At 40.3% G+C, this 23,550-nt stretch overlaps 3 protein-coding genes across 24 annotated transcripts in view; 2 read left to right on the forward strand and 1 right to left on the reverse strand.

Moving 5' to 3' along the window:
- On the forward strand, window positions 1-3,421 carry mrps34 (mitochondrial ribosomal protein S34). The gene is made up of 3 exons (XM_084743959.1): window positions 1-405; window positions 2,254-2,296; window positions 2,947-3,421. The coding sequence occupies exons 1-3, from the start codon at window positions 88-90 to the stop codon at window positions 3,243-3,245; spliced, it is 660 nt and encodes a 219-aa protein (XP_084600085.1). The 5' UTR covers window positions 1-87; the 3' UTR covers window positions 3,246-3,421.
- Window positions 3,422-4,520: 1,099 nt separating this feature from the next.
- nme3 (NME/NM23 nucleoside diphosphate kinase 3) lies at window positions 4,521-11,765 on the forward strand. 2 transcript variants are annotated; one of them, XM_084744666.1, is made up of 5 exons: window positions 4,521-4,628; window positions 6,953-7,083; window positions 7,176-7,277; window positions 7,473-7,585; window positions 9,597-11,765. In XM_084744666.1, the coding sequence occupies exons 1-5, from the start codon at window positions 4,583-4,585 to the stop codon at window positions 9,712-9,714; spliced, it is 510 nt and encodes a 169-aa protein (XP_084600792.1). In that variant the 5' UTR covers window positions 4,521-4,582; the 3' UTR covers window positions 9,715-11,765. The 2 variants fall into 2 exon arrangements, with proteins under 2 accessions (XP_084600792.1, XP_084600791.1); XM_084744665.1 differs by lacking the exon at window positions 4,521-4,628 and adding an exon at window positions 4,986-5,196.
- Window positions 11,766-11,824: 59 nt separating this feature from the next.
- The window catches only part of mapk8ip3 (mitogen-activated protein kinase 8 interacting protein 3), a 41,564-nt gene continuing 29,838 nt past the window's right edge, over window positions 11,825-23,550 (reverse strand). For 18 of the 21 annotated variants that reach the window (XM_084744655.1, XM_084744649.1, XM_084744652.1 and 15 more), the window contains 14 exons: window positions 23,344-23,499; window positions 22,538-22,703; window positions 22,181-22,378; window positions 21,914-22,091; window positions 21,710-21,829; window positions 21,398-21,478; window positions 21,196-21,263; window positions 20,789-20,937; window positions 20,534-20,705; window positions 19,912-20,025; window positions 18,445-18,483; window positions 17,734-17,898; window positions 14,246-14,392; window positions 11,825-13,262 (listed from right to left, as the gene is read on the reverse strand). In XM_084744655.1, coding sequence (XP_084600781.1) covers window positions 13,138-13,262; window positions 14,246-14,392; window positions 17,734-17,898; window positions 18,445-18,483; window positions 19,912-20,025; window positions 20,534-20,705; window positions 20,789-20,937; window positions 21,196-21,263; window positions 21,398-21,478; window positions 21,710-21,829; window positions 21,914-22,091; window positions 22,181-22,378; window positions 22,538-22,703; window positions 23,344-23,499 — 1,878 coding nt within the window. In that variant the 3' untranslated portion in view covers window positions 11,825-13,137. The remainder of the gene's footprint in view (window positions 13,263-14,245; window positions 14,393-17,733; window positions 17,899-18,444; window positions 18,484-19,911; window positions 20,026-20,533; window positions 20,706-20,788; window positions 20,938-21,195; window positions 21,264-21,397; window positions 21,479-21,709; window positions 21,830-21,913; window positions 22,092-22,180; window positions 22,379-22,537; window positions 22,704-23,343; window positions 23,500-23,550) is intronic. The other 3 variants (XM_084744663.1, XM_084744664.1, XM_084744650.1) reach the window with 1 other exon arrangement.

The following is a 23,550-nucleotide window of genomic DNA, read 5'->3' on the forward strand; positions in this document are numbered from 1 at the left end:
TAAGATATACACAACTCACTTAAATGTCTTGCAGGATAAACCTCGACCAGTGAGGCTTGTGGAGTAGCTCCCGTACATCACACAGCCATGGTGAAGAAAAAGCGACTTCGTCTCATAGCAGAAATGGCTCGGAAGATCCGGGCGTACCGAGAGCTGAAGTCCCGGCCCCGGGAGTCCCAGAAGTTCGCCCTGGATTACGAGACGATGAGGCGGCCTCTCACAGGGAAGATGCTGCCTGTGCTGGCCTGGCAGGATGTCCGCAGGGAGAGTCGCCTCTTCTCCCTGCTGGCAGGCATGAGGATGTTCGGATTGGGTCGCCTCTTTACCCGCAAGTCCTGGCTGGAGGACCACACAGAACCCAGCTACTGGCAGATCACCAAAGTCAAGGTGGACTACACATCTGAGGTAAGAGGGCCAGAACCTCATTCATATACTGCCACGAAGTGCTAACCAGGAGTGGGAGATATGACTCAAAATTTATATCACGGTATTTCTTTTTTACTTTTACAGCGTTGGTATTTTATCAGGGTATTACATTAACAAAAAATAATCCAGTCAAAACATGACTCTGCATCTTTTCATGTAAATGTCTGAAGAAAGAATAAAGGATTAAGTAATGATTTACTGGCTCCAAATAGAAAAATATAAGTACAGCAGTCAGTGTACCATGAGGCAGGTCTATCAGTATATTTACATAGGACAGCAACAGACACGCACAGCGGCATGGATCTCAATGGAGAGAGGGCTTCAGTTTAACAACTAAGCCAGCTGAGCCTGTGCTGCAGTAAGAAGTTCCACAAAAAGCAACATAATGCCCCACATCTAACCTGCTACTCCAGATTCACAATTAACTTAAAATGAAGCTTAAAGTTCACTGTTTCTCTTGACCGTCCCGCAGTATTTTAGTATGTTTGTTCAACATCATTGTAGCCTGTGGAAGCACAAGAGACTTCAGCCACAACAGTAGGGGTGGGTGCCTAGCTCTGAAAATATCAACACTTCCAATGCTACATCAATTCCAGTGTCCATATGATCTCTACCAAAAATTGGGTCAGTTTCACTCTGTCTCGTCTTAGTTGTACAGTTTGTATTTGATTAAAGAGCAGAACTGTCTGTGCAAACAATGCTCAGTCAATCCAACACATAGTGAAGACTGTATGAAAGAGAAGCTTTGTTTGGAGCTATTTCACAGTTGTGAATGAACATATGTGTGGTAGGACGTCTCTTTGCGGCAAATTTGTTCAAACACATAACAAAACACCACAGAAAGAAAGGAGGAGGGAAATACCTCAGCATCACCTTCAACACAGAGACAGAGTTGACTGGCAGTCTTTTTAAAGAGACTCAGGCAAGGAATATCCAGTTATATTGTAGATAAATTAATATTTTGGTCAAATCATTGGTTAATGTCACATTTTCAAACTATAATGCTCATCAATAACTGTTACTTTCAAATAATATATTCAGCCCATTGAAAGTTATTGCTTGAATTGATTATTTTAATGAAATTGAAAAAAATATACCCGAAACCTGAAATATAAAAATGGATGATTTTAACAGCCTTTTAGTGCAACATTTAGCCTATTGATGATGCATTCACCTCATAAATAATAACACACTGCTCTTCCTACAGGAAATTTCATGAGTCACTTTTAACAATAAAAAGTATTGTTATCGATGTCCGGGATTCTGGCCCTGTATTACTTGGTATCAGATCGAAACCTGATCCTTTGGTTTTGCCGACCCCTACACAACAGCAACATGTGACATGTCAAGCACAACGGGCTAACCTGCAAAATAAACAGTGAAGCAACATACATCACAAAATGTACAGCATCCAAGTTTTAAGTCTGTATTGATCCTTGAGCTTCAGTTTTGAAGCGAAGCATGCTTTGTATTGTACCTTTTTAAGAAACCATTACAAAGCAAAATGGTTAATGTTGCACACACATAAGAGTTTTCCAGTTGTTGTGTGGACATTTCCATCAAAAGTAAAGTTAAATCCACTGGATATTCACTTCTTTGGAAGACTAGATGAAGACTTTTGTGTTGGTTCTTTCAACCGGCAAAAGAAAAACTGGCGTGCTTTCCATATCTTACTGGAGTTGGCATTAACTAGGAAAATAGTAGGTAACATTATTGTATTTAACTCCAGTTTTATGAGTGTGTGCAAAGCTCTCTACCTGTCTGGTTGGGTATTTGGTATTATAGGAAACTTGAAACCAAATGACACCTGATTCTTGTGTTTTCTAGAACATGGATCATGGCAAAGCATGGGGGATCCTCACCTACAAAGGTAAGATTGGTCCCTGTTTATTTTATTTTAAGTAACTGCCATTAAGGGTACTGCTGTTATATCATTTTGGGGTCTCGGCAGCTTTTTGGCAGGTAAAAAATGTAACATGATGGATATTTAATAGGCTGATTCCAATATTGACTTAATAAATACACAACTATTACATAGACAAAAATGTATTTATTCATCCACCAGAATGGTATTCATATTGATGTTGAGAACATTTTGATGCTGCTTTCTGACCCCCATAACAATGAAAGAAAATATCATTGATATATTGAACAGTTAACTGAATAAATGAAACATAAAAAATCCATGAAATCTTTTTGTTTTTTGCTTTTGAGCTACTTGCACACATTCCGTGTTTTTGTTTGTTCTCGTATTATCTCATTTTCTTTTCTATTTATTTGCAGTAATTTATATTTTAGCTAAACCTCTGTGCTTGTGAATTTCCACATTCACTAAGATGTCTAATTGTATTGCAGTGTAATGCAGGTGTTCTCAATTATTTCTCAGCTAAGGACACTTAGATAGAACATGCATGAAAGACCTCTTCATGTCCCTTGGAGTAATTTGACTCAGCTAATTTTTGAGAATTATTTTCAAAACAAACTTCATGTAGTGACTTTGTTACATTTTGTGCTCGGCAGGAAAACAGGAGGGCGAGGTCAAGGAAGTGGACAAGGTGATGTACCACGACTGGCGCCTGGTTCCCAAAGACATGGAGCAGCAGTTCAAGGACTTTGTACCGCTCCCTGAGCCGCCAGTGCGCCATGTCCCCTACCCGCCCCTGCTCCGCGCCATGATACTGGCCCAGCAAAAGAAGGCACTTGGCGGTGTAGTGGCCGAGGAGCCAGCCTTGCCTTTAAAGAGAGATGTTGCCCTCAACAAAGACTATTTCCGCAAGCAGGAACAAGAGGGGCAGAGGACAGAGGGGACAGCGGTGTGATAATCTTGGACATTTTGGACCAAATCAGTGTTACATACACTGGAAGCCCTCCCCTCAATGTCCTGCTAAATCCTGGATTCAAATGACTTCTCTGCCTTTTTTTCGTCTCAAACAGGCTTCTCTGTATGTAATATGTATCTGTGTGATGTAGTAAATATTAAATTTCAGATAAACTATTAGCTGCAATCAGTGTTTTTTATGTTTTTGTGCATTGCACATGTTCATAAACATTACATTTCATTTCATTGAGGTAATTACAGCCTTATAGGATTGAGAATGGATAGTCAACACTCAAAGGTCCAATATGTAAGATTAATGGAAACCATGAAAATAATTGTGCATTCATTATCTTAGGATAAGCAGGTCCTTTCCATGTTGCACTGTCATGTTTCTACAGTAGCCCAAACAGTACAACTATATGCCAGTGGTTCTCAAAGTGTGACCTGTAGGCCAACAGTGGTTTCCCTGTGCAGCCCTCAATCATCAAAACTTTAAGAATCCCAGAGTTATGCAAGAAGAAATTGTGTATCTTTAAAGCCCTATAGCATTATCAGATTTAAAATAATTTTCAGTAGCCTAGCTGTTGATTTGTGTTTTCCTACCATTTCAAATACTGAATGAGTCCTGTAAGACACAGGTCCTCAATTATTTCTCAGCCAAGGGCCCCATTACAAGATAGAAAATATATCAAGGACCCTCTCAGGTTTGTCCCTTGGAATAAATTGACATAGCATTTTTTTTTTTTACTGTTCTACTTTGCTGTGTGAAAGAACAGCATAAGAGGGATATATCAGACATACATTAGAGGTGTATTAAAGTATTTGTTAAATTAATAATTTATTAAATAATAAACAAAAATATACAATATGTCAATAATAGAAATATGAAATTGGCCTGGTAAAAAACATAAAAAGAACAATAACAGGCTTAGCATAGGACATGAATATGACGTGCACACAGCGGAAATGGGCTTCCATAGAGTTCCATAGCTTTGCATATGTACACCGAGATCCTGTCAGGAGGGAACCTCAGACCCGCGAAAGATCTCGCGAGAGTGATCATTTTAACCCAAAGGCTGAACTTCTCCTAACTCTAACCAAATGTTTTTTATCCCTAAACATATCTCAATTTTAACTACAGCGTTGTCACATTAGCAAGCATAAATATTTTGCACAACGTACGCAATGAAGTAACAGCGCAAATAAATCTCGCGACAGTTTCGCAAGCCATGGGTTCCTGTCCCGCGCTATGAGGATAATTCCTAAACAACGTGCGTGCGTACGTACGGTACGTGCTCCTTCCCGGTTTCTTCCAGTGTGCTCCGTCCAGCGGCCACAATGATCTGTCTATTCCTGTCTATATTCGCTTACATCTTTCAGTCAGGTTGGTGTTGTGTCTCTTTATACTTTACATACCATTCACTGCATTCATTTAAAGTGTCTATGTGGATTAATTGCTCACAGTTTCCACCATGTGTGTGAGCAGGAGACTCGCCGGTCGGCGGACACAGTCCTCGGCTAGCTACAGGAGGAACAGTTAACAGCTAACCGGTGAAACAATGGTGTCATGAAGGCGTCAGCAGCTTTGATTGAGCTTTTGCAACTAATTAGATGTTAAAGAAAAGCAATGCAGAAAGCTTTGAAGTGTGATAGTTAATACGCAGGCTGTCTGAGTTTTACTAATGTCACAATGTCAAAGTGGTGGCCACTTCGTGTAACTACCAGCAGCAGCAGCAGCAGTCCATGTGTCCTCCTCACTGTAACATAAGTTGATTTATCATCCTATTAATAACTCGTGTTAGGGCTCTATCACTGGTGCCTGTAGGACTCATATGGAGCCTGTTAGCGCTGTTGCAGGAGGAGAGCTGCTATGGGTCCCAGAAAAAGGTCACGGCGAGAGCTACGTGAACTTGAAGATTTAGTCGTTAAACATGCACGGATAGAAGAATCTGGTGAGAGGCAAAATTGGCGAAAACAAATGAGATTGAGTCTGCTGTGTGAGCGATTTGTTGTAGAAGTTGTTGTTAAAGGACAGGGTTCAGGAGTGTTTCCTGCAGGGTGAAGGGGACCGAGGTTTTCCTCCGCAAGTGTTTGGATTTGACTGATATTTGTGAATCCAACAGTGGGTGGACCAGTTAACAAGTACTAACAGACAACACTGTTGTGTTGTGTTTGTGGAGATGCATGTAGTTTTTGTAAAGGTCAAACCTGTGTGTGCACTGCTGCATGGGATGGTTTTTATGTGTGTATCCTCATGATGTAGAGGCTGGTCTGCAAGCAAAATTAACTCAAATTAATTAATGTATGACACAGGCCGACTTTCAATATGGATTAGGTCAGGGGTCAGCAATTTTTACTGTCAAAAGAGACATTTTTCGGCCAAAATATGAAAAAAACAAACAGACAGAAAAAAAAATTACATTTTTTATTTTATTCCGAGACTTTTCTGGTTTTGGATTTAGATTTTTCACTGAGGTTAGATGAAGCTGACAGAGCTCCCAGGTCTGAAAAGTAAAGCCAATGAGGAAGTGCCTTAAACCTGCATTCTTTGTAATGGCCAGCAGGGGGCAGCTCCACTGGTTGTAACAGTAAGTTCTATGGTATTTAGTCTTATAAAAAAATCTTTTCTCACTTGATGTATGATCTAAATAAATTAATGCATTTATGGTCTTTGTTGCTAGTTGAAAGTCTTCTTCTATATTGTATAATGTTCATTTTGTAAATTATGGTCCTATTTAGAGTAAAATAAAGTTAAAATAAAGCCTTATTGTTGAGCCCTGTCGCCATTGGTTGTCTGGTTTCTAACAGAATCTCCACAGGCCTAGAGGCATAATTTAGTGTATTTTTAGTTGTGCTATGAGAAAGATTGCAATCAGGCAGGCCATTATTTCCCACTGAATGGATGAGTCATAACCAAGTTCTGCCCAAGTAGCAGTTCATCACCCACATGCTCCGCACTCTTGTTGATACTGCACATGCTCTCGTTGCAAAAAAACAAGATGACAAGACCATAATGCCAGACTTGAGGCTTTAAAACGGTAGCCCACAAACCAATGGGTGACGTTACAGTGTCTCTGCCCACTAATATACTGTGCAACATGAGCTTTAACCAGAAATGCCATGTATATGACACCCTAGTCAGCAGTGCCACTACTTCCCAACCAAGCAAAACAACTGTTGTCAAAGATAAATGTCTTATGTCTGATTTTTTTTATTACTGTTTCCAGACAGACAAATCCTGTGTAAGCCTAAATTTTTTTCTCATACAGAAAACTGATCAGAATTAGGGCTGCACGAATATTTCACTATAATGCTGTTTACTCACATTTTTCCTTTTTCCAAAAAATTTGTTGTTGGGCTGCAAGTTGGAATTTGCTCTTCATCGTACTCCAGATTTAGATAATATTGCAATTAATTGTGCAGCCCTAATCAGAATTAAGAAGAGAACTGATTAAGAATCAGACTGTTAAGCAGAGTTGATAATGGCATTGGTAATAAAATCTTGTCACTTCCCATCCCTATGCAGAACTCAACTCACTGCACTTTTCTTCTCCACTCTCCCTTGAGTGAATATTGCTGCCTCTTACAGTGTATACAGAGGTGCATGCAAGCTACACTTGTTTTTGTGTGTGCAGTGGCCGTCACACTTCACTTTAAGCACTTGTTGGTTGTACCTTCATTTTTGCCATATGTTATTTCTGGTTCTAGGCTGGACTGGCGTCAATGAGCGCACCTTCATTGCTGTTAAACCAGATGGCGTCCAGCGGAAACTGGTGGGAGAAATCATGCGTCGCTTTGAGAAGAAAGGGTTCAAACTGGTCGGCCTCAAACTTGTGCAGGTATCTGGGGCGTCTGCCTCTTATTCTTCCTTGAAACACATTTCCTTTTTTTTTTTAGTGCTTTAATTGAAAATGTCTGTCTCATGTGTCAGGCATCTGAGGATCTTCTTAAGGAACATTACTGGGACCTGAGGAATAGGCCTTTCTTCAGGGGACTGATCAGCTACATGAGCTCAGGACCAATAGTAGCGATGGTGAGAACACAGGATAATAAAGGCTTTCTGAAATCTTTTAATTGACCTAATAACTTGCATAATAAGTCCAAGTTTACAGTTAAACCACTGTTACGAAATTAGATGTGTAGTCATCAGATGTAAGACAACAGAATAACACTGTATTGCAGTATTGTCCTGCTTGCTGCAGTCATGTACATGTCTGTGTTTGTTCAGGTGTGGGAGGGTTTGGACGTGGTCAAGACTGCACGTAAGATGTTGGGAGAGACGAACCCTTCAGACTCACTGCCTGGAACCATCCGAGGAGATTACTCTGTGGAAGTGGGCAGGTAAGATCACCTGATGATTCACTTCTGCTCCTCCTAAAGAAAATCTGTTGCAGCAGTGTTATAGTAAGATAACATTTTATTCCACAAATATTCTCACTCCCTGCCTGATCTGGCTTCACATTTTTCCTGCTCAAGAGGTGATCCAGACATGAAGGTTTCAGAATATGTGACTGACGTAAAATGAGTAAATGATATTCTTAAAGGCTGGCAACACAACACCCAAAATGAGGAAATAATAGTGAAAACTGAGCACAGGTTACACCGTAATGTTAACTTCACTTTGATCATTTTACAACAGTAGCGCAGTAACATTCATGCAAGATCATGAGAGAATCCATCGTGTCAGGCTTTAAGTTATCCAGTTGTGTCTTCACCAAAAGTGGTGCAGCCAGTCAGAATCCTAGAAGGGACTACTGGCAACCATGAGCGTGGTTTTATGTGTGACAACAGCAAGAAGCGTCCAAGGAAGCAACTCATCTCAAACAAACAGTGGTTTAGTGTAGATACTGTGATAGCATCAGTTATATCAGAACTGGAGAGTATTTCTTCATTGAAAGAAGAGCAGACAACAGCACTGAAGGCTTTTCTCCATGGAAAATATGTTTTAGCTCTTCTATCAGCCGGCTTTGGCGAGAGTTTGACCGGACTGGTTGAAGTTAGCCTGTGTTAGACATGATAGACAGATGAGTCATCCAATAACCTGCCACGGTGACTGTTTTTTCAAAGTGCCTGCCCTTTTCCAAACGGTTTCTAAGGATGACTTCCCAGACAGTTCTAACAAACCGTCTGGCATGTAAGGTTTTATGTCTACGGCTTTTTACTCTACATGTTGCTGGTGACTAGACTTGAGTTTTCCTTGGTGAGCAATGGATGTCAAATTCAAAACCAGAAAAGTCTCAAAGCATATTAGAGAATTTAATAGTTGTGATAGATTTTTTTTTCTTTTTTGGCCAATAATAACGCTTGATAATTGCAGACCCCTGAAATTTACACAGAACACTGCCTATTAAGGTAACAAATGCTAAAACCAATCCCCAATATGTTCTGTCAAAAAGGAATTTTTCATATAGATGCATATGGGAAAACATATATGCTAATATAGCTGTGATAGGCCAATACTGAACTGATAATATCAATCAACCAATATTCCAGTCAGGTTCTACTCGGTAATAATCAAACATCCTAGGAAGCGATGACCGTGACACTGAGCCAGTATAAACAATGAAATTCAGCCATCAATGATTTTATTATTTTCACCTGTGGAATATCAAAAATGTAAGTGTAATTTTTGCTCAAACCAGTTCAACATATCCAGCAGCAGAGTGAGGGAGATGTTTATGCCGATAGAGTCCTGAGAAGAAATCTAATCAGGCAACCTTCCCTTTCTCTGCATTCTTTTTTTTATTTTTCTTACTTTTTTGTGTGTTTACCCACTTCAGTATTTTTCCAATCGCATGGAATCTGACAGCATAAAGTTTCTGAAAACATACACATAAAAGTAAATTAAATAATAAATAAAACCCATAAAGAACACTATCAACGCCATAGTATTTTACACAGTATCTCCAAAAACTTTTTTTCTATAGTGGGCTGTAATTAAATCAGAGGTCAGCAAAAGTTGCAAATATTTTGACCAATGTACCTTTAATTTCCCAGCTGTAGTTTTCTTTTATTCTCAAATATGTTAAATTAATTCATGTATAAAATGGACACATTTTGGAATTTTGTAAGGATGTTCTTGGACTGCAGTGTGAATATAGAAGCTCACAAGATTGTGGTGTGATAAACCTGTCATAGACTGCAACTTTGTGTTCCCTCTAAGATTTTTTTTGTTTGTTTAAATGTAAAAAACGTTTAATCTTTGGATTAAAAGGCGAACATCATGATCAGAAAGAAGCTGAATGACATACCACAGTAAATTTATTGCATTCTTCTGTTATGAATTGTTTCTGTTGATATTTTGTGTGTGACTGACTGTCCTGAACACATTTGTGTTTGCTGTGCGTTGCAGAAACATTATCCATGGCAGCGACTCGGTGGAGAGCGCCCAGAAGGAAATCTCTCTGTGGTTCCGTCAGAACGAGCTTCACTGCTGGGAGGACAACAGCAGGCACTGGATCTACAACTGACACTCTACATGACATGTGCTGTGTGTGCGCCGTCCTGTAGGTGAACCAGTGTTCTTCTATATTAGACGGATCATGTCATACCTCAGATGATTCTTTTTTTTTTGTTTGTTTGTTTGCTTGTTTGGCTTTAGTAGCTTGTAGCCACATGGGAGAAGAAGTGTCATTGCTGTTTTGCTGCTGCTTTTTTTCAAACAATGTTTTTTTCTTTCTTTAATCTGAGGGGCAAAGATTTTACAAAGCAGACATGCACTAAGCGAGCAATAACTTGATCAGCAACTTGACAGTGTCTGCTTCTGTTAAGAGCTTTGATTGTAGTCTTTGTTTAGTCCAGAAGCTCATGTTTACAGTTTTTAAGCAATAAGCTTGGAATGTGGAGCAATAAAAGGTCATAAGTGATTCATAATTTTCATCAAGGAATGACAAATATAAATAGCACAGTGGCGTTACACAAAGCATCAAATAACAGAAATTGTTTACTAGCTCGGTTTGTTTTGGATTAGTGATAAACCAATTAATCATTCAGTCAATTATCTGGCACTTTGAGATAATCAGCATTTGCCATTTTGCCTGAATGATCAACTTGTTACACTTCATGTCCACATTCAGAGAACTGTTTGGAAAAGAGCAAGCACTTTCAAAAAAAACACTTGGCAGGTGATTGGATAAACCATCTGTCTGTCACGTCAAACACGGGCTTCAACCAATCAGGTCAAACTCTTGCTGAAGCTGGTCGAGAGAAGAGCAAAAACTTCTTTTCCATTGAGAAAAGCTTGCAGTGCCGTTATTTGCTCTTCTTTCAGTGAAGCAAGTTCTGATATTACTGAGACTATCGCACTATCTACGCTAACATCTTCAGATGAGTTACTTCCATGGATGCTTCTCACTATCAGACCTAAAACCACGCCCGTAGCTGCCAGTAGTCCCTCCTAGGATGCTGATTGGCTGTACCACTTTTGGTGCAGACACAAACGGATGACTTGAAGCCTGGCAAGATGGATTCTCGTATGATCTCGTGAATCCAGCTGCCTCGCAAGGTAAACGGTACCCCGCTCTCCCTTAAAGACCACATTCTGAAATCTGCAGAGTAACATGATGCATTTTTCAATTTTATTGATAAAAAATGCATATGAAACATGTTACTAGGGAATATAACCATGTATATTAGATTATAATGTACTTTGAATAATGGAATGATACACGCCGCCTGCTCTCTTAATATCGACATTGCTGATTGAAAGAATCCATATTGGTCAACCACTATTTTGTATGCAGTTTTGGATGAAATTTGCACATCACAGAAAGAATTTTTTTTCTTCATCTCTTGAAATAAGCTTGCATTTTTCTGGTGAAAAATCAGACAAAATGTACATGTTTCTCCTGTAATAGTCCTCGCATTGAAAACCCAACAATATGGGATTCATTTGCATTGTTCACACAGAGACTATTTTCCTCAGGGTAGGACGTTCAAATGCTTTTCTCAGAAGGATAACAGCCATGTTGTGTTAACAAAGGAAATCATTTCATCGCTTCTTAATTGATCAGCAACTGAAAGACAATGGAGAGAGTAAATCTGGAGGGACATGGAGCCGCATTTCAAGGCAAAAAAAACAAAACAAAAGTTGACCAAGGCTCCAAAATAAGCGGGATGTAGGAAGGGTCCATTTTTTGCCTTTTTACACATTCATGATTTTTAGTTTCTTGTACCTTTTTAATTCAAATTCTGTAAAGTTGTAAAACACATTGTCACATCACTTGGGATGACTTGAATGTAAAGGGGTCAGAAGTTTTAAAATACGATGCTTAACTAAAGAAGCTTTCGATGAGCACATAGCTCATGTTATGGTTTTGTAATGTCATGATGTCAGGCTCAGTTTCCACATTGAAGAGAAATTGCACTATATTAAATGTGCTAATATCTTCTTTTGTTCCTTAAGTGTCATCTCCAGTTGCTGCTTTTGTCATGTCCAAGCTTTTCTAAAATACCATGATGCTTTATGAAAGTGTACTGGAACTGTCAAAAACAATAAACCCGTCTTAAATCCTTTTTAAAACGTCTAGCCAGTTATTATGTGTTTGCTTCATAAAGTAAGACATCCACACATCAACCGTATGTTTTTTCAGCACACAAATATGTTTAATATTTAATCCACACAGATAGAGATCAATGCATGAATTTTCATACTGAACAAAGAGGATGGGCTTCAGTGTGTCTGGAGATTTACAATAATCCCTGTACACGTAATGACAACACATCACTGTTCACCTGCTTTACACCAAACCGTCTGATCAACAGCCAGTCAGACGAGAGAATTGAGCCTCGGACTGAACCCTCGACACATTACGCTCAACATCCCCCCTTCGACTGGTTCAATAACCTTGTTCACACGACTCCAGCAGAACTCTTTGGACTTTTGATTTACAGCAGGGAGCTGTACTGTATTTTCTATCATTCAGGGTCTTTTACCGCACACTAATACTTTATTTTTCTCCTCATGAGGGGTGTATTTTTTAATAAGGGTAGAAAATGAGCAAACATCCATAATCAAAACTCTTTTAATAGACGTGACTGCAGGTTTGGATGCAAAATATTTCAGGCAACAGCCAAAAAGCCCAGACTTCTGTGCTGAATTCAACATAATTTTGACATTCTGTTTGTTCCATGTCGTCGTACCTTCATGTGCCCTCAGACTTTTTAACAAACTCGTTTGCTGTCCACTACAATCTCAAAGACAAAACAAGACTTGTTTTTTTATGCCGTCTCATTAAATTTGTATCCACTCACAAACACCTTGACACCTGCATCTGTTCCCTCCATTTAAACGGGGTTCAGATGATGGCATAAATGTTTCCGGATTGCTGATTGGCTGTTAGAAAAATCAGACAGATTTCTGGTGGAAATGCAAGTCAGTGTTGTCATTCACATTTCGTCTTGACGCGTGTTGGGGCTCTGGGCTTTGCTTTGAGATGAAGTGGAGGTTTCACAGATGACAAACTAAGTGGAGGAAGAGGAGGAGTAACTCGGGGGCAGATGCAGGACAATTGAGGTAAATATAGGAGAAGATACAGTGTGCTTACAGGGTGAATATAAGATCGATACAGAGGAGGGAGGTAGTTATGAGGCTGGGTTACAAGGCTCATGAAGATAGTTACAATGCCCTGGGTGGGACAGAAACAGGATGGCAGGCAGATTACTAGATCAGAGGAGGTACTTACAAGGCATTAAAGTTACAAGGTGGTGGGGCAGGAGGGGATATAATAGTTACAAGGGACGATACGCGGCTTGGAGGGTCGTTTTAGAGCCAAGGGGGATCTTTTACATGACCAGGGATAATTACATGGTTCAGGTGGCTGGAAGCTTTTGGGGGGAAGGAGAAGAGTTGTTTAAGGAGATGAGTGGGCGAGGTGTTAAAGCAGATCCAGGTGTCACTCAGGTATGTAAGACACCTGCCAGACGATGATGTGGCTCCGCTCAGCTTTGCACAAAGCAGGTTTCATCTGCGAAGCTCCGGCATTCTCTCCTTCCTCCGTCTCATCGTCCTCTCCATCTCCTGAGGAAGACAGATCAACACAGAGCTTAAGAGCTGTGATTCCACTATGACAGGGGTCTGCGACCTGTGGCTCCGGAGCCACATGAGGCTCTTGAGAGGCTCCCTGTGGCTTTGGCAAGAAATTATATGGAAATGAATAACAGTTATTTTTTTTAACATTTTAATCATCATTTATCATTACACTGTAGAAACGAAAAAACTGAGAAAACTCAAACTTTCAAGGCAACTTTCTGCAATAGATTTTTGAGTTTTGAAAGAGATTTACCCAACTACAAATCTTTTGTTAAGATAATTAACTTTTCTTCTTTGGACTCACACTCAAATGTTTTTTTCTTAATGTTAAATCTTTGAGTTTTAGAAAACCCAAAAAAGTTTATTTAAAAAAACATTGAGTAAATTCATTGAAGTGAAAGTGAATGATGGTTAAAATTGCAATATTTTCAATTAAAACCATTTAATTTTTAGTCCCCAAAATAATGACAAATCAGGTTCACAGCTCACAGTGACAAAATCTTAAAATATATTTTTGGGGGTTCAAAAACTTGAAGATTCAAGTTTATCTAAAAACTCAACTAAAGATTATAGGTTGGCAAAAACTTTTAAAGTTTGTTTCAAAGCTCAAGAGTTTGAGTTGGACTCAAACCTCAAAAATCTATTGCAGTACCTTGCCTTGTTGTCTCAACTACTTTTACAGTTCTTACGTTGTCCAACTGTAAAAACATGTAGCCTATACACCAAAAAATATTTTGTTAACTACAATGTGTGTCATAGCTTACATCTATGGCTGGATGCTTGAGATTTTACCAATGATGATGCCAAATGTAGAGAACTGTACGTAGTGTTTTGCAAAAAGTGTGTGTTGTTTGTGCAGACTTGGTGTAAGATCAGGTACATAAGTTACAGGTTTTGGTCACTGTGTCTCAGGTTCCAGTGTCAGTGTGTAAACAGCCGGCTGCCTTGACCATTAGGATGTAATTTCTCACCTATACGGAAGTCGATGTAGCCCTCCCCTCCACTTAGCACCAACACGTTTTGAACACTCTGGGCCTCCATCTCTTGGGGTGCTGTGGAGCCCTGCCCCTCCGATGGACTGTCCAACACACTGCCGTTTAGGGTGGCCAGAACGTTTCCTGTCACACACGAGAGAAAACAAAACAATCATAAACAGCAAGGTTCAACTTTAATGTTTTTTACTTGCCTGGTAGGGCAAATGGGTCAGAAATCTACTTGCCCAAAGTCAATTTTTTTATAAAACAGCAAAAAGCAGGAAATTTCCATATCTGAGTGGCTGAAAACAGCATTTTCTGCTCTTTTTTGCATGAAAAATTACTTAAAATGATAAATCAATAATCAAACTAGTTTAATAATTTTCTTTTTTACCACTTGCTCGGTCAGGGTTAGGAGCAAAACTTATATTAGTCCACCCAAAAGGATTTAGAATTAGAATTTAGAATTAGAACTAGAAAAGCAATTTCTGAAGAAATTGCGGGTGTGAATGCTTCAAGCTGAAGCCAAACTGCAATGCTGCCTTGAATACAATAAAGTTTTGAACGATTTGAATGTTTGAATGTATGTAGAAAGGCTGACGCCACACCCAATAGCTGCCTGAATGATATAAGAAGGTTTGAATTATGTGAAATGTTTGAATGTTTGAAGAAAGGATCACGCCACACTGAATACCTGCCATGAAAATAAATTAATATTTGAATTTAGTATAATATTTGAATTTTTATTGAAACACTGAAACCACTCTGAATAGCTGCGCTGACAATAAATCGATATTTGAATCATGTAGAATATTTGAATATTAGTTAAAAAGCCAAAGCCACGCTGAATAGCTGATATGAAAATACAATAATGTTATAATTATGTGTAAAATTTGAATGTTAGAAAGCTGAAAGAACTAAATCTGAAGAAAGAAAGGTAACAATTTTACATGAAGCAACTGAAACTTTGAATTTATTGACAGTTAAAAAAGACTGCAGTCTAAAATGTCCAAGGTGGACACAGAAAGACACAGACAGACAGAGAGACAAAGACAGACATGCAGAGCAACAGAGAGAGACAGACAGACAGACTTTTTAAACTGATAATTTCAAACACCTTGACCTGCTTCAGGTGTAATTGTCTCTCTATGAGGTTTTAACTGCTAAGAACTCAGGCTGGTGAAATTGACCAATCGCCTGTGTGTTACAGAACGTTCAAATTTGAATACTGAGAGGACCTAACTGCTGTTGGTTGAATCCGCCAATCGCCTGTGAGCAACAGCACATTCAATTCTAGGCAGACAGAGATAGAGAGACAGAGATAGACAACAGTCTTTTTAAACTGTTAGTCATTTCAAACCTGGAACTGCTTCAGGTGCAATTGTCTCTGCATGAGGTTTTCACTCAGGTCCTCAAAGTATTCAAATTTGAATGTTCTGTAACACACAGGCGATTGGTCAATTTCAGCCTAACTGCTGTTGGTTGAATCAGCCAATCGCCTGCAAGCAACAGCACATTCAATTCTAGAGAGACAGAGAGACAGACAGGTATGGAGAGTGGCAGACAGAGATAGATAAACAGTCTTTCTAAACTGCTAGTCATTTCAAACCTTGAGCTGCTTCAGGTGTAATTGTCTCTGCATGAGGTTTTAAGAACTCAGGTCCTCTCAGTATTCAAATTTGAATGTTCTGTAACACACAGGCGATTGGTCAATTTCAGCCTAACTGCTGTTGGTTGAATCAGCCAATCGCCTGCAAGCAACCGCACATTCAATTTCAAATACTCCAAACAAAGGCAAAAATTGAGAAAACGTACCACTCAAACTCCAGCCGTTTAACAAACAACCGTAATTGCTACAGCTAAAAACGGGATACGGTGAGTGAGAGGACGAGATGGCGAACGCAATGGTGCAAATTTTATTTCTGTAGTGTGAAAAATGAGGCCGGTAGGGCGATGGAAAAAACAGGGATCGTCTGCTTTCTTCCAGAAATGTTTGCTCTCGCTTAACATGGGAGCGAATGGGGCAGCCGGTTCGACTTGGTGCCCTTTCGGACCCTGCTCAGCCCAAACCGTTTGTCCGTTGACTTCGACGGTCACACCGCTGCGACCGGCACGGCTTTTCCTACAAAATGCTGTAAAATTTGTGTATGTAGAGCGAACGGTGTGGCCGTAGCGGCGAGTTGAAGAGAAAATTTCTGGATGATTTTGTACCCCCTCTCCACTCTAGCGATGACATCACCCACTCTAGCTTTAACGACCGCACGCAATACACACCCATTATAAAGTCTGAGAAGAGATGAAAATTTCATGTTTTTTAAACTGCTGCTGTGGAAAAACTAAAAGAGATATCGAAAATCGGAATTAGTGACCAAAAGTCCACGTGATTGTAAGCGTTTGAGAGTTGGAATGGAGTTTCTACGTGAATGTATGAATCCATGGCGACAGGGTGAAGTCGAGCGAGTTTGAAGGATTTTCTCATTGACTTCCATTATAACCAAATTTCAGAAAACGGTGAATAATTTTTAAAGTTTGAATGGGATTAAGAAGTTGAAACAAATATAAAAAGTCAGCGAAATGTTGAATATTTTCCAGTTTGAATGGAGTTTCTAGCTCAAAGTATGAATTGGTAGTCAACATTTGAAAAAAGGTGAAATTTTGAGATTTCTGAAGATTCCGTAATTCATTTTCAATGGGAACGCCGTTCGGAAAAAACCTGGAATATCTCGGAAAGTATTGAACGGGACGGCTTCAAATATACATTCGGTTGTCGTAAAAATTCAGATGAACGTCGTGACTTGAAATGGTTTGAATCGGTTGAAATTTGTGGAAGAAGCAGCATTACAAAGCTTTTTTTGAATGGGATTTAATAGGGATGGGAATTTTAACGTGGAATATTTCGGAAAATTTGAATGTTACGGAAAATTGAAGAGGTTTCCAATCGTGTCATAATAAATCTGAATAAATTGAAATTTGAACGGTTTGAATCGGTTGAAGTATGCTGAAGTTACAGGACTTTGAAAAACGCGGCGGAAAAATAATAATAATAAAAAAAATAAAGAATTTTGGTAGTAGAAGAACAAAGGGTTTGAATGCTTTCAGCATTCACACCCAATTAGGAATTCCAATTTAGAATTCAATATTTAGAACCAGATATTAGAATTAACATTTAGGATTAGCATTAGAATTTAGAATTAAAGGGTGGGTTGGAAATCTGCAAGTTTTAATTGCCCCTGTACAATTTGCTTTATTATCAAATAACAACCAAGACTAAAGTTAATTGTCATTGTCAAAATAGTTGAATTCTATTTTACCACTTGCCTGGTCGGCCAGTGAGTTCCTAGATTTACTAGCCCAACATATCATTTTACTTGGCCCAAGCAAGCAGGCCATCCTTATTGTTGAGCCCTGAACCAGTTAAAGACTAGGGAATGTAGTGTGTTACAGACAGACAGCTGCATCAGCAGACAGAAGGACTGTGTGCGTACCAGGTACAGAGACGAAGAACTTGACGGCATCCCGGTGCCCATGGAAACAGAGCTGGGCCTGTGCCATGGAGCAGTAAGGGATGAAGCTGCCGGTGCTCTTCTCAGAGCCGTCGTCACCGTACACATGGATCACTCCACCGGACGACGTAGGAGACACCTTATTGGCTGAGGGACGAGGAAACCAGAGATGAGAAACTAACCAACCAGGAATGTTTCCTAGCAAATCATATGTAGTAGCATGATGCAGGCAAAAAAAAAATCTTTACAGGAGAAACATCCACAAAATCCACATATTTCCACAGACCAACTGAAAATGAGAAGTGTTTTTTAGAAAATTAAAAAAAGAACAGTTAAAACACATCCCTAGCATGCAATAAATTTGCTCCACACAAAAATCTTTCAGTCATTGATGCAGTAAATCACAACGATAAACAGCATGCAAAGCGACCAATGAGTAAAAGTACTGTTCTCATTGATGGCAAAAAGTAAAATCATTGCACACAGAATACTTTTGGTGACCTTCAGCTACATTTTCACATATAAAAGAGCACTAATTGAGCGCCTGATTCACATCTTAACTAAGCTTAAAGAAACAGAAAGCTTTAGTCTGCAGACGTCACATTGTTTCAGGGGCATGAAGGTTTGATTGGGCGAAGGGGGGCGAGAAAAGGTAGATCACAACAGCAGGAGGGAGGGAGCACTCCCACTTACCCCTCACACCAAGGAGCTGTCCCCGGTGAAGGACCACCGCTACCGGAGGAGGCAGAGGAGGAGGAAGAGGAGGAGGGTTGGGAGGAGAGCAAAAGGAGAAAGAGGACAGTAACAGTAACAGTTATGACCAAGATTGTCTGTGAAAAGAGGTGAAACCACTGAGGGGAGGCGGGAAAACAGAAGGTGGAAAGAAAGAAGGGGCGTTTATGGGAAGAGGAGGGGAGTAAGCTAAAGGACAGATAAACAGCAGGGCAGTGTGTGAGCCTCTGTTAATAACTTAAACAGGAGACTCCTGAATTTTCATTTGGGGCTAAGATTTGTTTCTGAAGCTCCTGTTAGCTCCATTTCCTGTCTGAAACTCATGTATGCCCCATTAGTAGAATTTCAGATAATCTAAAAAAGCTTTAAAAATAATCAAAAAATTGCAACAGTGTGTGCTCGACTACGTTTACACTGCAAGCTTTAGTGCTCAATTTTGATTTATTGCTCAGATCATTTTTTTGGTTTGTTTGTTTGGGGTTTTTTTGGCCGTTCACATTATCTTTTAAATGTGGCCAGTATCAGGTTGTAGTGTGAACTGGTCACTGACTTTAGCATATCTAAAAAACAATAAAGATTTCACAGAGTTGAAATGAGCTCAGCATTTTCTGTTCATTTATAAGTTGATGTGCAGGATGGAGGTGTGTGTGAATGCAGAGTCGGACTTAAGTGGCTTCACGGGAACAGATTTCATCAAATGTGGGTCAGTTCAGGACTGTGACCAGTTCACACTGGAATCTATATTTGCCACATTTAAAAGATAATGTGAACAGCCAAACAAAAACAAACTGATCTCAGCAATACATCAGAATTGAACACTAAGGCTTGCAGTGTGACTGTAGCCAAAGAGGCCCAAATCAGAATTGAAAAGATGAGATTCTGTGTGATTTGTGCTGTTCACTGTCATGAAAGATCTCAGTCACATATGAGTAAAAAAAAAAAATCTGATTTGGACCACTTTTGCCTGCAGTGTGAACACAGCCCTCAAACTCAGGAATCCAAGAATAAAATGTCCATCTATACAAACTGTTAAGTGACCACATAGTGATGCTGCTGTATTCAGATCCACACCAAAAACTAATCACTTGTTCCTTTACTCATAGTCTAATTTTCCACCAAAAATAACTAAAACCTTTTTGAAATTCTACTAAGTTACATCCAGGCAGATGAACAAATTGGACCACACAAGACCTCCTTAGCAGAGGTAACCAACACTGTCTCCAGAAGACTTTAAGACAACTGAAAATGTAAGATTTGAATATGCTACCCAAAAACATTCACAAATGTGGATTCAAATTTTGTGGTTAAGCAGACAAAACTGTTTTCTCATTGTCTTCTACCATTAGACAGACTGTTTTGGATTTTAATTTGAAACAGAGCTCATGACACATTTTTGTTATGAACTGTAGAAGTGAAACTGAGACTCACTCTCTGTCAGAGGGATGGAGATGATCACTCCGTTTCCAGTTCCTACCCAAAGGCGATTTCCACCAATCAGAAGTGCTGTGATTCGCACAAAAGAGAAGCCCAGCTTGCCAGTACCTGTGAATTACAATCTGAGTCAGCAGATGACAACTTAAAACTGAACAGGCTGCATGTCACAGAGGAGACAACCAGACTCAGGACACTGTGTCCTTAATTTGTTAAGACATATCATAGTCATGTCATTTCAACGCATCTAATGTTGGGAAGGAAGACATGGTGGATGAGTGGATTTAACACATGACTTTCAGTCAGTAAACATTTCAGTAAACAATTCACTTTTAAGGAAAAAAAGGCATCCTCACAATTCCCTTCAACCTTTACGGATAATAGTTCTGTTTTCACTGATCCTTTTCATAAAGCTCGTAGGTTCAATGATTTCTTTTTGATACAATAGTTAATTTAATTACATTACATAAAGGATTCTTCTCCATCCATAGTATTTTTGATCTGTCTGTCTTCAAAGAGGTGAATGATAGCTCCTAATCAGGTCCTGGCTGAATTAAGCTGTAGCCAACTTTGTCTCTGAGGAAGAGATTCTCTCTGTAACAAGGCAACATAATCTCACCCAGCATCTTGCTGACATAAGGCTCAATGTCCACATCCTGGAGGTGCTGGTGTGTGTGTGCGTGGTAGAGACGCAGGGTCGAGTCTAGCCGGATCGACACCCACACGCCGTCGCCGATCCACGCTAGCTGCCGCACCTGACTCTCCCTGCGAGGGTGGGCATCAAAGGACTTCTACAGAGCAGTAAATCAGCACGTTATTAAAGTCTGATTAACTTGGACTCATTTTTCAGCAGCGCGATGTGACAGTAACTCACCTCGATCTGCATGCTCTTGGGCTGGATGACGTGGATCTTGTTCTTGTAGCCGCACCAAACCTTATCATGGACCACAGCCATGCAGCGGATGGAGTGATGAGGCCGACCGAGGTCCATTAGGTGGTAGTTGGATAAATCCCACTGGCCATCTGTTGACAAAACCACACACATACACAGAATGAAAATTACTGTCATCTAGACCAGTGGTTCTAATAATCAGGTTGGTGATCTAGTTTCCAGCTAGTTACAGTAACACACTGGCCTGAACAATAAAAACTCTAAAAAGAGCAACAACTGGACATTAATGATAAAAAAATAAATAAAAATATATATATTTACAGTGATCATAGCAGTGCTTAACACTATAAAATGAAAGTGTTACCAAACAATATTTAAAACCCAAATACCCTCTGATCGGTGGAATATGGCGAGGGTACCGTCAGCGAGGGCGACCAGCACACGACCTTTCACATGCCTGCAGTTACGAAGGACAGAGAAAGATTGTTGGAGTCAAAGAAATTCATTTAAAAAAACGTCTGATTCTGAAAATTGCAACTACACAACATTCGACTAGAATTTACACAGAGTTTAAATGTCATCAGCACTTACACCAGACTGAGCACAGAGTCTTTGAGTTTGATGGAGTGGAGACACTTCTTCCAGTTTCCGACTGCTGAGTGGACGTAGAGCCTTGAGGGAAAACAGAGGCGAGATACTCCAGAACAAAACCAAACACCATATAGAGTTCAAAAGAAGATTCGCCATGATATACAGTATACACGTGTGTGTGTGTGTGTGTGTGTGTGTGTGTGTGTGTGTGTGTGTGTGTGTAGAGGGTAGGGTAGAGAAATGATTGCACTGTGTTTTTAGATGTTGTGGGGCTCCAGCAGATGTTGTGAGCAGCTCTGCTGAGCGACTTACCAGCCGTTCTGCGCACCAAGCCACATAGTGGGGGCCACACTGGTGTAGTTCTTGGTCTCTTCACCTCCGTCCTCTGACTCTGGAGGTTGAGAGGTTTCCTCTTTGGACTGACCTGCGCTCCTGTGTGGACGGACGACAAACACAGTTGATTATTCATGACATCCCTGATGATTTACGTCATAAGGACAGATTTCGAGCTCCTACTTGTCAGAGGCATCTGCTGGACGAGGCTGGGGATCAGTGAAAACGTGCTCAGTAAATGGTCCTGGAGGTCCCAGCTCTGTGTGGCTGGCCGTTGACTCAGGAACCTCCGTGGCCTCCGTGGCCTCCTCAGCCGACTGTGCAGGGTGGATCTTCCCATTCATGGGGGGAGCAGTGGGGGCTAAAGCACAACCAGCAATGAAATAAATAAACAAACTGTTGATGCCCTGCTATGATAATAAAACGATGCAGCGCTTAGGATGTGTCCACCTTGTCCTTTATCCATAATAGGCGTGTCAGTGCGTGAGGAGCAGTTGCTACGGGCGACGCTGCAGTTGGTGGCACAGCCGACAAGAGTGATACCTGCCAACATGCCCTCCACGCTGCCGGTGTCCTCGCCTCCACCTGCTCCACCGTCCCCAGGATCCAACACGATCTCTCCTGCGGGATAGTCGCTCTCACTGGCAGCTGGACACAAATACAGAAACACATATTACACATGTAAACACACACTGCAGCTGTATCTCTTTATTTTTGCACCAATTTATTGTTTTCACAACAAAACTGACAGAGAATATTTAGGTGCTGGTAAATACACAAGGGTTTAACTAGCACTTTGTGTCTCACCTGGCACACTGGAGATACAGAGGACGTGGGCGTTGCAGACGTTGAATTGGTCGACCAGTGAGCCCGGCTGGTTGGCATCGATGATGACCACCTTGCTGGCTGAGTGGGTGCTGGTGAGGATCCACACTCGACTGCTCATGGTGTCTGTTTCCTGGAGCTCCTTCGACTGAGTGAGCAGAGAAGACGACAAGATGTTAACCCAATGACGACTAACTGAGAAAGAAGAGACATGGCTCCTGTGTGTCCTCCATACTTCTCAGTACTTTAATGCCTTATGATGCTACATGGAAAAAAATTTAAGTTTAAGAGTATGGGAAAATACTCTGTCATGGTTAATATTTTGTTTAACATGATTTTCCCACATAAAAAGTTTTTGAAAAACTCTGAAAAGTGGCTGGAAACACAGTCATACAAGTTTGAGCTTCAGTCAGACCCAGACTCAAATGAAGAATCCGTTGTGCATTGAATTCAGCAACTAGCAGATGTATCAGAGAAAATGCACTTCGCATATTTTATTTGTTTTTATTGTTTGTAGCTTCTTAGTTTGTAACAAGCCTGCTGTGCACTGGAGGGTTTTAGACTTCTTTGGCTTTCAAATTTATTTCATGACAAATCTAGCTTGTCCAGGGTACGTTTGAATCTCAGATTTTTGAGACATCTCTCCCTTCAGTAGAGGAATGTGAAAATATCTCTCTAAGTGACACTGGCCAGTGAAAAACACATTTTTGATTCTTCCACATCTATTATTAATGTAGCTGAGTGTGCAATGTAAGCTGTCGTCAGTGCATGTTTTCAACTCGGCGTACCTTCCTCTTCTCTGGGGAGCTGTGGCTGCTCTTCTTGCCAGGTCCGTCCTCGTCAGCGTGCAAGGGGTCGCTGCTGCCTGATGGTGCTTTGGCTGGTAGTGACTCCTGGCTGATGGCCTTCCATCCAGTCAGATCAACCCCAGCTGCACACCACAACTAATGCAGACACAGACACATATACATGGTTGACCTTTTTTAAGTCATACA

Source organism: Lutjanus erythropterus, chromosome 19 (genome assembly GCF_056507025.1).
Source record: "Lutjanus erythropterus isolate fLutEry1 chromosome 19, fLutEry1.hap2, whole genome shotgun sequence".
Lineage (NCBI taxonomy): Eukaryota > Metazoa > Chordata > Actinopteri > Lutjaniformes > Lutjanidae > Lutjanus > Lutjanus erythropterus.

Excerpts from the sequence above, each read along its gene's own strand:
- mrps34 (XM_084743959.1), top strand. The coding sequence starts at position 88 with ATGGTGAAGAAAAAGCGACTTCGTCTCATAGCAGAAATGGCTCGGAAG. Across the intron at positions 406-2,253 it reads AGGTGGACTACACATCTGAG|AACATGGATCATGGCAAAGC; the intron begins GTAAGAGGGCCA and ends TGTGTTTTCTAG. Across the intron at positions 2,297-2,946 it reads GGGGATCCTCACCTACAAAG|GAAAACAGGAGGGCGAGGTC; the intron begins GTAAGATTGGTC and ends TGTGCTCGGCAG.
- nme3 (XM_084744665.1), top strand. The coding sequence starts at position 5,115 with ATGGGTCCCAGAAAAAGGTCACGGCGAGAGCTACGTGAACTTGAAGAT. Across the intron at positions 7,084-7,175 it reads TCGGCCTCAAACTTGTGCAG|GCATCTGAGGATCTTCTTAA; the intron begins GTATCTGGGGCG and ends CTCATGTGTCAG. Across the intron at positions 7,278-7,472 it reads CAGGACCAATAGTAGCGATG|GTGTGGGAGGGTTTGGACGT; the intron begins GTGAGAACACAG and ends GTGTTTGTTCAG.